This window comes from Dermacentor variabilis, chromosome 4 (genome assembly GCF_050947875.1).
Source record: "Dermacentor variabilis isolate Ectoservices chromosome 4, ASM5094787v1, whole genome shotgun sequence".
Lineage (NCBI taxonomy): Eukaryota > Metazoa > Arthropoda > Arachnida > Ixodida > Ixodidae > Dermacentor > Dermacentor variabilis.
Window position 1 is genome coordinate 227,115,202 of NC_134571.1, and position 15,258 is coordinate 227,130,459.

Genomic DNA, 15,258 nt, shown 5'->3' on the forward strand with positions numbered 1-15,258 from the left:
ACTGCAAGTTAACAATGTATTACTGTAGTTTGCTTTAGAGAAACAAGATGGTGCGTTCAGTGGCAAGCCAGCCATTGCCTTAAGTGAAAGCTCACGAATGCGAAACCATTGCCACTTCTGCCCTGCTATTGTGCGATCAGCTGTCAGAAATGCAACTAGGTGATTGCTAACACACCTTTTTCATGCTGCAAAATGTGCAATGGTGGAGAGAAGACCTACATGTGCAGTAGTTTGCTGCATAAGTTGTGACAGGCATGTTAAAGAATGGAATGAATTTGTGTGGCCATGTTGTTGGTCCACTACTGTGCAAGTACTGCCTGTGTTGGTGGCACATCAAGATTCGTGGCTTTCCTCTGGGATAAAAAAATTCACCTATCATCCAGCGTTGTATAGTGCAGTCCACATATAATGATACCATATATAACAGTGTGTCGGTTATAATGATGAATCGACTTTAAAGTATCAAATTACGCGTTAGGGCTATGAGAAAAAAAAAACATACCGTATTTACTCTAATCTAGGCCGGCCCCGATTCTAAGCCGATCCCCGAATGTCCAAAGCGTGAAAAAATAAAAAAAACTTGCCGCAAATGTAGGCCGAACAAAAAAGTGAGGACAGCGGTCACAAAATGAAAACAGCATTTATTTAATATGAACATGCCGAGCTTACTCGACGTCATCGCTTCTAGCCTCGTATGTATGTGGGCAACGTTACTAGATTATTTTCAGTTGTCAAACTCCGCCGCGGCACCTGGCCCCTTTCTGTCGCGCCCGCGGGGCGGCGCGCGCGACACTGTCGGCCCGAAGGCGGGCGGTGCGAGCAACATTTGTGTGAGCGGACAGAGACGCCGATGCGTGCAGCAGCGTGGCACGTTTTGCTCGTGTTTCTTATTTGTGATCCAGGAAAATGCTGCTCGCCTTGTGAGCAAACATTCCTGCAATGAAACAATGAAACGATAAAAACCACGAGAAACAAAGTGATAGCTAGGGAGGATGCAGCGCCCTTCCTAACTATCACTTTGTCTGTTTTTACTCCTGTTTTTTTTTTCTGTTAATAAACCCTTCCGAGCATTTTACGACGAAATAGTGTACTAGACCATCGCCTTTGAACTTCGTGCGCATTTCCTAAGGGCTATAAACTTGTTACACTAATAATTTCAGGTCATCAAAGATTTTTTGGAACTGCTAAACTTGACAGAACAGAATGCAATTCAAAAGAACCTGAAGCTTTTTGCATTATAACAAACGACAGAGTCGCTGCGAGTAACTCTGATGTCGACTTTAAACATTGTCGATAATCTGCCGCGTCAAGGTGCGCTCTATGTTTTGACAGCCAAGTTAAATCAAGATCCATTGGAGGTAAGGCACACTGTTCACATTTGTTGTGACTGCATTCACATTGCACTGTTTGCTAGGAAATTCACTCACTCGTGTTTTTTCAGCGACACTTTGGACTAGTGCTTTCGGTGGAGATGAGTCCTATCCAACTATAATCAACTTCACGCATATATTCCGCCTTCTAAGCCTGTATACACCTGTTAAAACGGCGCTACGTGGGAGTGTGGAAGGTGTGCCAGAACCTGTGCTCGTCGGCGTCAACGACACATTCAAGCAGCCCAGAGAAGCCTGCAAGTCAAAACATAGTCTTCGAAATGCCATCGGGGCGACGTTGAAAAGTTGCGTGGAGCCGAACAGCTCACCAGAATGTGCTCGCAATGAGCACATTTATGCTCGAGGAAACATAGAGGACAATGTTGGTTATTATCTGTGTGGATAGGTCATTCATAAAGTCAGAAAGGGCGCACCCTGTGATCTATGCATAGCGGACATAAGTTCTGAAATTCCAGCAGTGTGCTGCGACAGTTCCTTAATTGAGTACAGAAGTCTCAAGCAAGGTTCCTTAAAGCACCCGACGCCGAAGATGCTGGGCTTTATGAAGACTGCTAACAAGAGTGTGTCAGCTTCCCTGGATGAAGCAGGCCTTTACGGAGAGATATTTTGGAAGGTTTTAGATGATCTAGAGGGGTACTGCCTCCCTCTTCTTGGTTGTCCAGAGCATATGTTCGCGTTCACGTGCGAAGTACTGAATTTTTTCATTGTTATGCAGATGCATTTTTACTCCAGGGATACAAACTCTCAACGAAAAAGCAGTCACAAGGTAGCTGTAGCAACTAAGAAAGCGCATCTTGTGTGAATATCGATGCAGCATGCTTAGATTCATCAATCCGGCATTGTACCGGTCGTATTCTTTTTTTCATGTGTACATAAAACAACATGCCACAACCGAAAGGCTTCACTCTCCTCTATTAGCTGCGTCTTACAGGGTGCACAATGTAAAAAGGCTATTCTTTGAATATTTAGTGCCACGAAGAGCAGCAAAAAAAAAGAAAAAAAAAAAACTGGCATTGAGTCGGCGGCGCGCTGGCTGCCTTTGGAAGCTTCCGTAGCCAACTGTGGCGGCAGCGCCACCTCACGAGAGGAGACGGCAGAGGGTCACGTTCTCGCGCCGCTCCCAGGCGGAGTTTTACAACTGAAAAGTATCTAGTCGCGGTGGTATGTGGGCGCGCGCACGCTCGCATCCGCGTGCCCACTCATGCGCAGACAGTGCGACACGGCTCGTACGCGTCGAAACGCGGCGCGATCTCGCTGAACAGCTCTTCTGTTACCACGCGCTTATGTTCCTTATCGCTGCGATCTCGTTGCGGCACAGGCGAAAGGCGTCTCCCGTTGCCCCCTCCAACGACAGTCGTTTTTCTGGTCGATGCTGATGTCCCGTCCGGCTTAAACATTTAGCGATCGGCTAGCACTTTTCGTTTGAAAGAGGCAGCATAGTGACATCGTCTGTATGGAGCCGTTATGATAACGCCACGCCGCACGCCAATACGACACAGGTAATGGCGACATCGCTCGTGTACTTCATTTGGTTACTGGCGCAGCTAGTAGCGGCTGTGATGCTGACTTTTCTAGTTGGTGCTTGCTATGTACCATATTTATCATTTCCAATTACAAATTGGCGAGCTTTTTAAAAATTCTCGAGTCCAGTTCCATTTCATGTTTAGAAAAAGGAACTCATTGAAATGACCGTTGACAACGACGCGGCCGGTCGAAAAGCTTCGTTTTCACTCGACTCTGCGCGGCCCACGCTTTCGCGTTTCAGTACTTTGCTGATCGCGTAGTGCTGCGCTGGTTTTGCTGGCTCGTGAAACTCGCACAAACTGCAAGTAGCAGAAAATTTAACTTGCATGTGACGTTGCGGAATGCCCGAACGTTCTGCGCCACTTGAGAAAAAGCAGCCGCAGAGGCGAATCCGTTGCTCTGACTTGGCTCGGTGCCGTCGTCTGTCGGGCGCCATTTTGCTCACCGACAACAACAAAGGGCGATGATGGCGTATGCAACGTCACCACTCCCACGTTTGGGTGGCGGGTGATTTCAATTTCGAAAGGCATACGGACCCTTCAGATACGATTTTCTCGTAAACTAAGTCTTGGCACGAAACAGCCGTTGTGAGGTTTCTGGAAAGATATTTAAACAGTCCACGCCGACTTAGTATTTGCCCTTTAAGCAGACGGCTCAGGCACCTGGGGATCGTCACGGTTATGTTCCAGCTGCCGCCTCCGAGATCGCTCACTCTTGATTACGCGTCAGTTTCGGTATCACCCGCCGCGGTTGCTGAGTGGCTATGGTGTTAGGCTGCTGAGCACGAGGTCGCGGGATCGAATCCCGGCCACGGCGGCCGCATTTCGATGGGGGCGAAATGCGAAAACACCCGTGTACTTAAATTTAGGTGCACGTTAAAGAACCCCAGGTGGTCGAAATTGCCGGAGTCCTCCACTACGGCGTGCCTCATAATCAAAAAGTGCTTTTGGCACGTGAAACCCCATAATTTAATTTAGTTTCGGTATCATAACGGCTATTTTGCGAGCTTCTCGTGACGCTCATTCTGTTCCAGACGTGAAATTTCACTTGAAGATTCCTCTATATCTGCCCCATCTACGCGGTCCAATGTTTCGTTGCAGTTGGCTTTAATGTTACATCGACTTTCATGCGCGACGCGCTTTTTGTTGGTCGCGTGCGCGAGCAACGAGAGTAGTGTTTCTGGCTTTCGTAGCTTTGTTAGCGAGGCACTGGTATGTACATTTCAACGACCGAAGAAGTCGCAACTGAGCCGCGGAGTGCAGGCATTACGGAATGGCAAGAACAGCGTTCTCCTCCTCCTCGCAGTAGCCACCGGCGTGACGCGGAGGAGGCCCGACCGTCGTCGTCGCACCATCGGCGGCGGCGGCGCAGCAGCCGCCGGGACCACCACCGCGGCGGCAACGGCGGACACCACTCTTCGCGGGTGAGTGGCGGCTCTTCCTTCGGGAAGGGGGGGGGGGGAGGCGGCGGTGGCGCCGGCTATTTCGGTCCGGGCCCGGGGCCCGCTGCCGAGCGCGGCCGTCAGTCGTGTTCCGTGGGGGTTTTTGCGTCGTTCGGCAAATGGTAGGACGCAGTGCTTCCTCCTCTGGCGCCGCTGGGCCTGCGTCGGCGGGTATGTCGGCCGAGGCTGCTCAGGTGAGGAGCAGTGGGCTTGCCGCCCTCCGGACTGGTCGCGCTGTGGGGCTGGGGGGTCTGGCCGCCCCCACGCGGGGGGGGCCTTTGCCCGGGGCTGCTGGCTAGACTGGCTCGCCGCCGCAAGCGCACCTCGGCCGAAGAGGAGCTGGTGGATGTAAATTTTTCGCATGCTGGTTGGGGGGGGGGGGGCAGATTTGGGAAGAGCGTGTGTGTGTGTGTGTGTGTGTGTGAGACGGGGCTGACGGAAGGCCCCCTGGTGCCTCCTCTCTGTTGTTGTCTTCTTCATGCGGGTTTGCGTGACTTGCGCCCCCCTTCCTGACCGATGGGTGACCGGCGGCGATATCCGGCTTGCCGTTTGTGCTCTGGGTGGTCCCGGTGGTGTTTGGCTGCTGATGCTGGTGCTGATGCTGGTGCTGCTGGTCCGTGTGGTGGCAGTCGCCTGTGCGGAGGCCCCCGAGCGTGGAGGACGACGAAGAGGGCCATCTGGTGTACCGGCCGGGAGACGTGCTCCAGGACAGATGTATTGGTCCTCCCTTCTCTTATCATGGGGGGCCACTCCTACTAGGGGGGCAGGGGGGAACTGGGGTGTGCATAGTAACTGCACCGTGGGTTTTGTCAGAGGGCACTGACCGGGGGCCCCCACGTGGGCTTTCTTCCCATGCCTCTTGCAGACAAGATTGTCACCACTCTGGGCGAGGGGACCTTTGGCAAGGTGGTCAAGGTGATTGACATGCACACGTGAGTAGACCTGACAACATTGCACTGCATGTGTGGGGGCTACCAGTCCTCATTTTTTTTACGCAAATGATGTGAACCCAATTTTATCAGTACTTGTGAGGGTGTCTGTAGGAAGAACTTGATTCATGCGAGCTGTTTCATTTTGAAGGTATATTTAACTATTGCAATGGGACGAGGGCGAAAAAATGCATGCAACAGTCCTAGTCCTGTTGTGCATGTCACATCATGCTGCTTCAATATACCTTCTTCTATGAGCTGGGCCTTGGCTCCTGTACACCTCTTGTTTTTGTGTGTAACATAACATGCTGATGTTCAAGAAGTGTGTGTTGCTGTTTTATGCTAGATTAAATATTACTCCTCTGCTAAACTGCACTCGTAAAGTTTGGGAAGTTGCTTTGTGTGCATGGCTCATTCAGAGCCCACTAAACAGAATAGCTTAGTGGGTGCTGTCAGCGGGTGTGCCGAGTCTGCCGATGCATTTGTGAAATGCGACATAGCTACCTTTCGCCTTGTGATAATGGCCACTAGCATGTTGCCCAGTTTGCTGGCGTTGCAAGGCCAAGCCAGCGTTGTTTTTGACCCATGCACATGGTGAGGGTAGTAGGTGTGCTAAAAGTAGCACACCTCTCCCTTTGTAGGTGTTTAGCAGCTGTTCTTGCTGCACGGTGTGACGACATCTTCTTGGCTGGCTGCTGCCACTGAGCGCGTGACTTTGGCCGCTTGCTTGCTTCTTGGAGTTCATGCAAGTGAGGGGGTGGTGGTCTAAAAAAAGAAGGCTCAGTGGTGGCCTTCTTTTTGACACACTTGCATATTAATTTGAGCTCTGTGACATGAGGTAGGTGGCACATTGCTGGCCCAGTTGGTGCTCCTGTAGGGAGGTTGCCTGACGGGAATCTTGTCTCTCTGTGTCACATAAGCTCTGCTTCTAGACAGCAGTCGAGAAGCTTTTCCTAGGGCAACATTAATGTTTTAAAATCTGCTGTGATCCTCTGCATTTTTATTTAATGTTTTTCTTGAATGTATGTGACCATAAAGTAGAATGTAAGCATACGAACACAGTGCATCCTCTGTTCATATGGTACACAGGTGTACCTGCAAGGCATTTTTTTTTTTACCAAGAACAATAGCATGCTATACACTCAATTTTCTTTGTGCCATGAGTCAAATATTCGGTGGGGAAAATGATGAAACATAATTATTTATATTTGAGAATCATTCAGATTTTACTCTCTGCACTTTTTGAAGTCTCGGGCATTTCACTATGTGAAAAAAGTTTGAAACACTCCAGCATGGCCTGTCGCCTTTTGGTGAATCTGAGCCACACATATCATCAGATTCAATTTCTTCTTGAAAAGAAGACTGAGAAATCACTTTTTGTAGAAGGCTTGTCATTATTGTCACTATATCTAATGCACAGCGCACTGAGCACGCCAGCTGCGGGATGCAGCCATCTTTTCGGCCAACTGAGGCTATTGAAGACATCCAAAAATATTAGCCATCTAGCAGTAACATATTTAACCATGCTCAGATAAACCAACAAGTGCTGCCATCCATCAGTAGCTACAAGAAGTACAAAATATGGCTGCCTGGCCATTCGCCCGCTATGGCAGTGTGGCAGCCTCATGGCCACACCGCAGCAGCCGAGACGCCCTCTCCCATCTTTCACCATCGCTCGAATGTTATTGTGTTATGTGCAGGGAAAGGAGGATGGTATAAGGATGTGAAACCGAGCTTCCAAGGTTAGATGATGCCAAAAATAAGGTCAGTTGTTTTCTTCCTCAGGGATGCATTACTCGCTTCTGTCTGCACTATCCAGCTGCGCTCGCATCCCTGACGACATTGGTGACTCTGACTAGTAGCAAGTGCTATGGATACACCTAAGGGCACCCACCGTCTGACACTCTCCGTCGTCAACGTTAAACTACCCCACTTTTTGGATGGCGGATCCTGAATTCACTGCATGGCGCATCATGACAGGCCTCGCGAAGTACGGTGGTGAGCAGTCTGCCCCCATCAATCGCTAGTGCAATTCGAGACCTGCTGTTTTCCCCTCCAGCAGGCAATGCTTACACCAGGCTGAAGGCAACACTCATTCGCAGCGTCATGCCCCCTGAGAATCAACGGCTGCAACAGGTGCCAGCCATCCCACCTCTCGGACCGCATGCCCAGCCAGCTGTTGGGTCATATGCAGCAACTACTTGGCAGCACGGTGGATGGTCTCAGTAATATACTATTGCTCCCAGAAATATTTCTACTGTACTGAAGGCACTGGGCACAGTGCTGGTGAAAGAAGACGAGAAGCGCTTGCTTGCCCGCTTCGCCATAGCACCGACTGACTTTTTTCGGCCTACCTCTGCAAACCTACAACTTGTGCTGGTGGGGAAACACCCCTATTGTATTTGGTGGAGGTGCGGGGTGTTGATACCTGTACCTCTCGCTAATCCTGTTGCCTGGCCATACGATCGTCTGGCTCCTGACGCCTGCCGGACCACTGGCACCTTCCACGTGTCACCGCCACCTTTACACCCGATTCCCAACTCGGCCCAACTCAGCAGATTCCCAACTCGGCCGCTGGAGCCCCTGTTGTCAACCTGTGGTGAATACCCGATAACCAGCCAATATGCTATCCATGCCGTTTTCCTAGCAACGTAGCCGTATTCTGCCGCTGTCACAGCTTCCATTTACCTGACAGTGTACATGCATGTAGCCTCAAGCTACATGCCTGTTCGGCTTCCACGTCACGAGTCGTCTAATCTTCCTCCGGACTCGTCTTGCAGTCGCCAACCCTTTGATTCATGCCGGTCACCTTCCCCATGTCACCGATCCATTTCCCCAATGGTTCGCCGACCCAGCTCAGCCCGAGATAAGAACAGTTGCAGTTCCAGAGGCAGGAACTGTATTTTCATTGAACATTTCAAGGCCTCATTCTTCCCCTGTGAATGAAATTGCACTGTTAGACGGCATCACCATACATGCACTTATTGACACTGGAGCCACTATTTCTATTACAGTCGCCGACCGTTTATTTGGACCTCACGGGGACTGCGCAAATGTCTGAATAAACAGGTGTCCGAAAAAGCAGAATAAGAAAAAAAGAAATCCTTTATTTCCATGCACTTATTCAGGCTTGGCAGTAGGCTTGAAGAAATCGTGAATGCGCCGTTGCACGCTGTTCCGTTCACGCGCAATCAGATAAGCCTGAATCTCGGAGAGGGTCATATGGTCACTAGAGGGTCGAGTTCTGCGCATCTTAGTACAGCAGTATCAGCACTTGTGAAACTGTCGAATGAGACGGTGTCCGGAATCGCAATGCAACCACTGCGCAGGTCTCGGCAGAACATTTTCGGCGTCAGTAGGGAGCACATCTGAAGATGACAAATCCTAGGCCTCCCGGCACCCGCTTGCCGACATTCCTCAGTGCAGTCTGCGCGGGCACTGTCGGCGCCATTAGACACTTGACGCGATGTTTGTGTATGTCGCGTTGCATCACCGCAACCTCGACACAGCACACAAAGCAAACATCACCGCGCCGTCACGGCGACACCAGTCCCACAAACGAAAAACGTGGCCTACTCGCAGTATCGTGCACGAAGAAAGAAACAAGTCAGCTGCTCGATTGCCTTGACATGGCTTACTAAACTGAGACCGGAACTGCTGTAGCTACGAACCAGGCAGAAACGATGATGATGAGCGGGGATTTGCAGTAGCACCACTTCGTGAGGCAGCAAAGAGGCTCCGTTCAAAACAAAAATGACGTTCAGCAAGTTGAACCCTGCACCAGTCAGAGTTGGTGCATGGTGTTCTCTATCGAGTTGGCTCAAGCAGTGTCCGAAAAATCATATGAGAGGTTGCAAGGTGTCCGAACTTTGGGCAGTTGTTATACATTATGGTCTCTCGGGAGAATGGCGGTGCTGCGAAGCAGACCGAATAATCGAGCATGTCTGAATTTTTGGCCTCCGAAAAATCAGTCGGTGTCTGTACAGTGGAATCTTGATGATACGATCATGGCTAATACGAATTCCCGGATGATACGAATTTTTCTGTGGTCCCGGCCGAGATCCATTTCTTTGCAACGTCCTAGAGAACGGTTGTTACGAATAAATTTTCGAGACGACTCGGTTGATACGAAAATTATCGAAGACACTTTGGAAATTCTAAAGTGTGCTTGGCGAAAGCCAGACGCTGTTGCCGTCTGCGCTCTGCTTCCCTGGCTTTGCTGTTCGGTGAAATAGCCAGTCGCTGCTGCCGTCTGCGCTCCAATTCATTCGCTTTGGTGTTCGGCGATATCGCCTGTCGCTGCTGCCGCTTTCATTCTGCTTCCCTGCCTTTGGTACCCAGTGATCTAATCAGTCGCTGTTGGCGTTTCCGTTCTGCCTCCCTTGCTTTCTCATCTGGTGACGTGTTCAGTTGTCGCATACGCATTCGCTCCTTGTTCTTCTGGTGTTTGGTGTTGGGAGAATCCGGCGTCCGCTGCTGCTTCCCCAAACTGCTTGGCGCGGAATAACTGGGCTGCTTCATAGCCAAGCGTCTAACTCACTCGACTGCAACGAGGTGTCTGGCAAAAGAGCGGTGGCAGCGCTGGTGCAGCTGCCACCACCGACGCGCGCGCGCTTGTTCTACCGCTACTGTGTGGCGTTACGGTTGTTATGCGCAGCTGCGCCCCCAACTGGTGCGGCGGTTGCTAAGGAGGGGAGGAAGTTGCGCCGCTGCGCGACAGAGAGGCTACGGTTGGCATGATTCTAGCATACGGATGGGCGCGAAGGCGAGCATGAAAGGCTTTCGCCTTAATAAACGCCGCCCCACCGACGGCTGCGAAAGAGAACAGCGCGCAGTCACACGATTTCTCCCTTTCTCTTTTGGTGCAGAGGCGCGGACGCGGCGCCGGACAGCGCGGAAGCCGTGACTGAGCGCGAAGAGTTTGAAGGTGTGGCGCTTTTGTTGGTTTTGTGCTTTTCCTCCTCTTCCGCTTGCCATCGGATGGAGTAGCCGCTGTGCTTCGGGCCACATTCTTTGTGTTAGACATGGGCAACAGCGTAGGACCACCATTGGCGGCTGAAACGCTGCATGCGCTCGAAGTTCTGAGGCGTGCTATGGCCGTGGATGAAGTCAGCGATGACACGTGCATGCGTTTTTATGGATTTGAACAAAGTCTGCTAAGTGACCTGACAAAGAAAAAGAAGCAGAAGGACATTAGAGACTTTTTCTTGAAGAAATAAATGCTTTTTATGTACGTGTGCCTGAGAGAGTTCACCTCTGACTCTCTCTTTCGCTACCAGGGGAAAAAGGGCAGTTTTTACTAGGTAGAAGGAAATATTTTTTGGCGGCTATGCACGAATGCCTTATTTACATTCTTTGGTATCAAAATGTAGCTAAGGGAATTTCCTATTCAATAACATAAATGTTGCATATATATTTATTACACAAATTAATGAAAAAATGTTTATAATGTAAAAATTTATACACTGAGGATATAGCTCTGCTTAAAAAAGGTACACAACTTTAAAAATATCAGGGGTAAAAAAATTTGAAGATATACATTTTGTAGCCTTATATGTTCTAAAGAAATAACACAAGTTGCAGAAACTTTTTCGGAAAACTGTTCTTTCCACAAAAAAGAAAAGTTAGCATGGTTGAGTGGCATGCCATTCTCCAAAGCAGTCCCTCATCGGGATGAAACAGAGATGCACACCGCATGGCTCACAAAAAAACTGCCGCATTCATCTCTACTTTGTTTTTCTCATAGCAGAGCTTGCAGTTACGGCGCTTTTCTTGCACCTGGCGCTGGGTGCTCAGACTTCGGAGGAGGTGGAGGGCGACTAGGTCTGTCGTCCAAACCAAGAATCTGGTTTACCAGCTCAATTTGAAGTGCAAGCTGGTCAAAGCCAGTCTTTCTGGAGAGCTCCTTTATCATGGGGTGATGCTCCCTGTGTTCCTGGAAAATGAGGAAACTGTTGACGACAGCAATGTCAATGCAGTAGAAGAACAGTGTCTTCCACCACCTGACACACTTCATCAAGACATTATACGAAGCAATAAGTTGATCGGATTTGTCAACACCAAGCATGCCCTTATTATAGTCTTCTATCAAAAGCGGCTTCCTGATGGGGAGCTTTGTCCATTGGTCTCCTCTCGTCACTTTTCGCATTGCAGTGACGTGATCGTTGGCAGTGTGTGCTGTGCTTATCATGTTTACAGCGCGCTTGTCTTTCCACTGCAAGTACAGCACATCACGGCACTGCAGCCAGCGAATGTCACCTCGAGTTGCTTTTTCCTCCCAAGTGGAGTCTTTTAACTGGGAGGGAAATCCACGACGATCTTTGCGCGTTGTTCCGCAAGAGAGTCTTCCTTTCAAGGAGATGTTCAAAGAGGGACGTGGACGTGTAGAAGTTGTCAAGGTAGACAATGTAGCCTCGATCCAAATATGCATCACAAAGGCGGGTTGCAACGTCATAAGCCAGTCCCTTTGAGCTTGGTGTTTCTCGCTTCCCGGTGTAAACACTGAATTGAACAGTGTAGCCTGTTCTTGAGTCAGCAAGGACCCATAGCTTACACCCCTACTTGACCCCCTTGTCACGCATATACTGCTGAATTCCCGATCGTCCTTTTGATTTAACCATTCGTTCGTCCACGCACAATTTCGGTATGGCTGGAAAAGCTGGCCTGACGCGTCATTCATATGCTGCAGTAAATGTGCGATCCTGTGCAGCTTGCCATCGCGGACAGGGTCAGTCTTCTCCGGGTCCATGACACTAAGAAAGGCAAAGAACGAAAAAAATCAGCTCCTGGGCATAATATTTGGAGGAATGAGGCCCGAAAATAACTCCAAGGTATTCCAGTATAGATGGAGGTGAGGCAGCTCCACAATTCCCATGTATATCAGGATTCCGATGAATTGCATTACTTAACCCGGACTGAAATTTTTGCATGAGATGTCCTTTTCTGTGTAAGTCTGCGTCTCTAAAATATGCGTCCAGGCATATTTGTGTTTTTGCAGATAACGTTGATTAGCTCTACTGTGAAAAATAGTTGGAAGACATCGATGGCCCGTATGAAGTGCCGTGCATTACTCCGGAGCGCGCCGCCAACTTCGACCCCCGGGTTTCTCTTGGAAAAAACTGCACGCGCTTTGCAGCTGCTGGCAGGGAATCGTGTCCGTATGACGTTGAGACCCTGAAAATAGATAATATAGCTGTGAGTACATGCTCCACTGCCCATAGCTATCTATTAGTAATCGAAATGTGCGCCGCACAAAGAACTGACACTCACCTGCTGGATGTTCCGACTTGATTTGATGCATCCTCGTCCTCGGTGCTGAATTCTGATGTGTCCACATCTTCAAGCTCACTACTACTGATTTCATCCGTAAAATCAGCTACAGAAGCACCCGATTGGAGAGAAACTCTGTCATTTAGGAGCGTCTGCGCGCGATGAAGACGCCATGATCGATGTGCTCGCCTGACAATCCGAAACTTTTTGCGGCGCGCGGAGACGAAAAGGAAAGTAAAAAACCAACAAAACGTAGTGGAAATCGTTGTGTGCTTCCAACTTTCTAACCTAGATGGCGCTAGGCGCTCACAAGCCGCGCGAGAATTTGAACTTGAAATGCGTCGATCAAATTGATCGATCTGAATAGGCGCGGTAGCGAAAGAGTTAATTTAGCTAGCTTTAATTGTTTCGATGATACGAATTTCGGCTAATACGAATATTCTTCGTGACCCCGCGAGATTCGTATCATCGAGATTCCACTGTATTAGTGAGAAGCTTTGCCACAATTTCAACAAAGTGACCACTCCACTTACCTCTCTATCTCGGCATATGGCAACCTCACATCACATTCAGCATTGTGGACAGCTCGGGTCATCATTCAAAGCGGTATGTATCGTATATATTTGCGTATAAGCTGCACTTTTACAGCGAAGCTGTATACCTCTACCGCCAAAGGAAATTTTTGTGTCGTTGGTGTGCTAAGCAAAAAACTCCCTTACGTGGGCTGTTCCCGGAGATAGTGCAATGCCGGGCCGCACTGACCTGCGGCGGAGGTGAAGCAGGCGTTAAGCACTCCCCATACATGGGCCGATCCTGAAGATAGTGCAGTGCTGGGCCGATCTGCGGCGAAGGTGCAGTTCACCATTAAAGAGCCCACATACACACCAGCGATCGCTGGTCATTGCTGGTCATCCTTCTTCACAAGGTGGAAGGGCACAGAGTTTTTTTTTTTTTTTGTCAGATTTTCTCAGGTGCGAGTTATACACAAATCAGGCCTATAGCTACACATCTAACACACTGTAGTGCCACTACAACTACTGCGCCAGATACCGTATTTACACGATTGTAAGTCGACCCCCCCATATCGCTTGACCGGAAAAAAAAAAAAAATAAGAGAGCATACCCGATAGCGCATTCGATAACGAAAATTTATTAGTAGCTGACATGGCCACTGGGCTACTCGTCTTTACTAGTGCGGCCATCGTCATCGTTGCTGCAGTCCCACAGCGCGTCGTGGTCCTGCGAAATTTCAAATTTGGCAAACAACCGCACCAGGACATCTTGCAGAACAGCAGCCCACGCCAAATGCACCCAACCACACGCAGCCGTCAGGGAGGCTCTTTTGACAGGTCCGGTTGGCGTAATTTCGCAGTCTTCTGCCGCCAGCCACTCGTTGTACTCACGGCGGAGCAGAACCTTAAAATTAAGGCGAAGGTCCGGGTTTGTTTCATGACCACGTCGCACTTCAATGGCAGGGACCGATCACGCATTTCAGCGACGTACGCTGCAAGCTTAGCCTACAGCTCCGGAAAGCATCCAGACTTCGACCCGTGGGAAATTTCTCACTTGCCGTCACAGGGTGAAAATTTCCCTTCGCTGCAGTCGCCACTCTTGCACCATCCGTTTAGAAACATCGAAATTGCGGCCGCTGCGCCGTGATTTGTTTCTTTGGCGTAAAGGATGGCAGCCCTCTTGAACGCTGCTGTGAAGAGTGCCGAACGATTAGTTTGCCTGGAGCACTCATGACGACTGGAGAAGTATAGAAGTAGCACGTAGCCGGCAGTCAAGTGGAACGCATCAAAAAGTTGGTCAAACCAATACCAATGCCTTTAAACAGAGAAAGAGAAACCCGCGAGCGGTGTCTGCTCTTCCATGAACTACCAATATTCCCCACAAGCGCCGCCATTCTGAGGGTGCCGCCGCAAATGGGAACAGCGGCGCTTCCATCAACTAACGACACCCCCCCCCCAGTGAGTGTTGCATGCACTGCAAGACTCAAAAATGTTGAAAAACCCTTCCGAAAAGCAAACAAACACGCGGGATAGCGAAAAGATACGGGTAGGGCCATAGAGCAAACATAAAATTGTAACTACGTTGTAGCTCCCGTTGGTATCGCTTTTTTTTTTTGGCGGGGCCATGTTTTGGGTTTCGATTGTAAGTCGACCCCCCAACTTCAGACTTTCAAATTTAAAAAAAGGGGTCGACTTACAATCGTGTAAATACGGTAATTAGAAAACTGGTCGCAGATATCATTTTATTTCACTATTTATCGCCACTTTCAAGCTAAGCACACTAAGGCGAGCTCATCTCATCGGCACTCTCACCACTGGCAGACGAGCCCACCTCATCGGCGCACTCCCAAAGCTGGTTGTCCTCTATGCTGTCCATGGCGTTTGATATCCCCATTACTATAAAGATCTTTGCAACGGTGTCCACTGGCGGACGAGCCCACCTCATCGGCACGCTCCCAAAGCTGGTTGTCCTCTATGCTGTCCATGGCGTTTGATATCCCCATTACTATAAAGCTCTTTGCAACGGTGTCCACTGGCGGACGAGCCCACCTCATCGGCGCGCTCCCAAAGCTGGTTGTCCTCTATGCTGTCCATGGCGTTTGATATCCCCATTACTATAAAGCTCTTTGCAACGGTGTCCACTGGCGGACGAGCCCACCTCATCGGCACGCTCCCAAAGCTGGTTGTCCTTT

General features: G+C 49.7%; 1 protein-coding gene across 9 annotated transcripts in view; it reads left to right on the plus strand.

Moving 5' to 3' along the window:
- Nucleotides 1-15,258, plus strand: part of Doa (CDC like kinase darkener of apricot) — a 119,400-nt gene that overhangs the window by 43,396 nt on the left and 60,746 nt on the right. For 5 of the 9 annotated variants that reach the window (XM_075690986.1, XM_075690984.1, XM_075690985.1 and 2 more), the window contains exons 3-5: nt 4,221-4,338; nt 4,986-5,070; nt 5,222-5,288. The exons of 2 other annotated variants lie outside the window; for them this stretch is intronic. In XM_075690986.1, the coding sequence (XP_075547101.1) occupies nt 4,221-4,338; nt 4,986-5,070; nt 5,222-5,288 (270 nt within the window). Of the gene's footprint in view, nt 1-2,840; nt 2,891-4,220; nt 4,339-4,397; nt 4,551-4,985; nt 5,071-5,221; nt 5,289-15,258 lie in introns of those variants that run through there. 2 more of the 9 variants (XM_075690989.1, XM_075690990.1) reach the window with 2 other exon arrangements.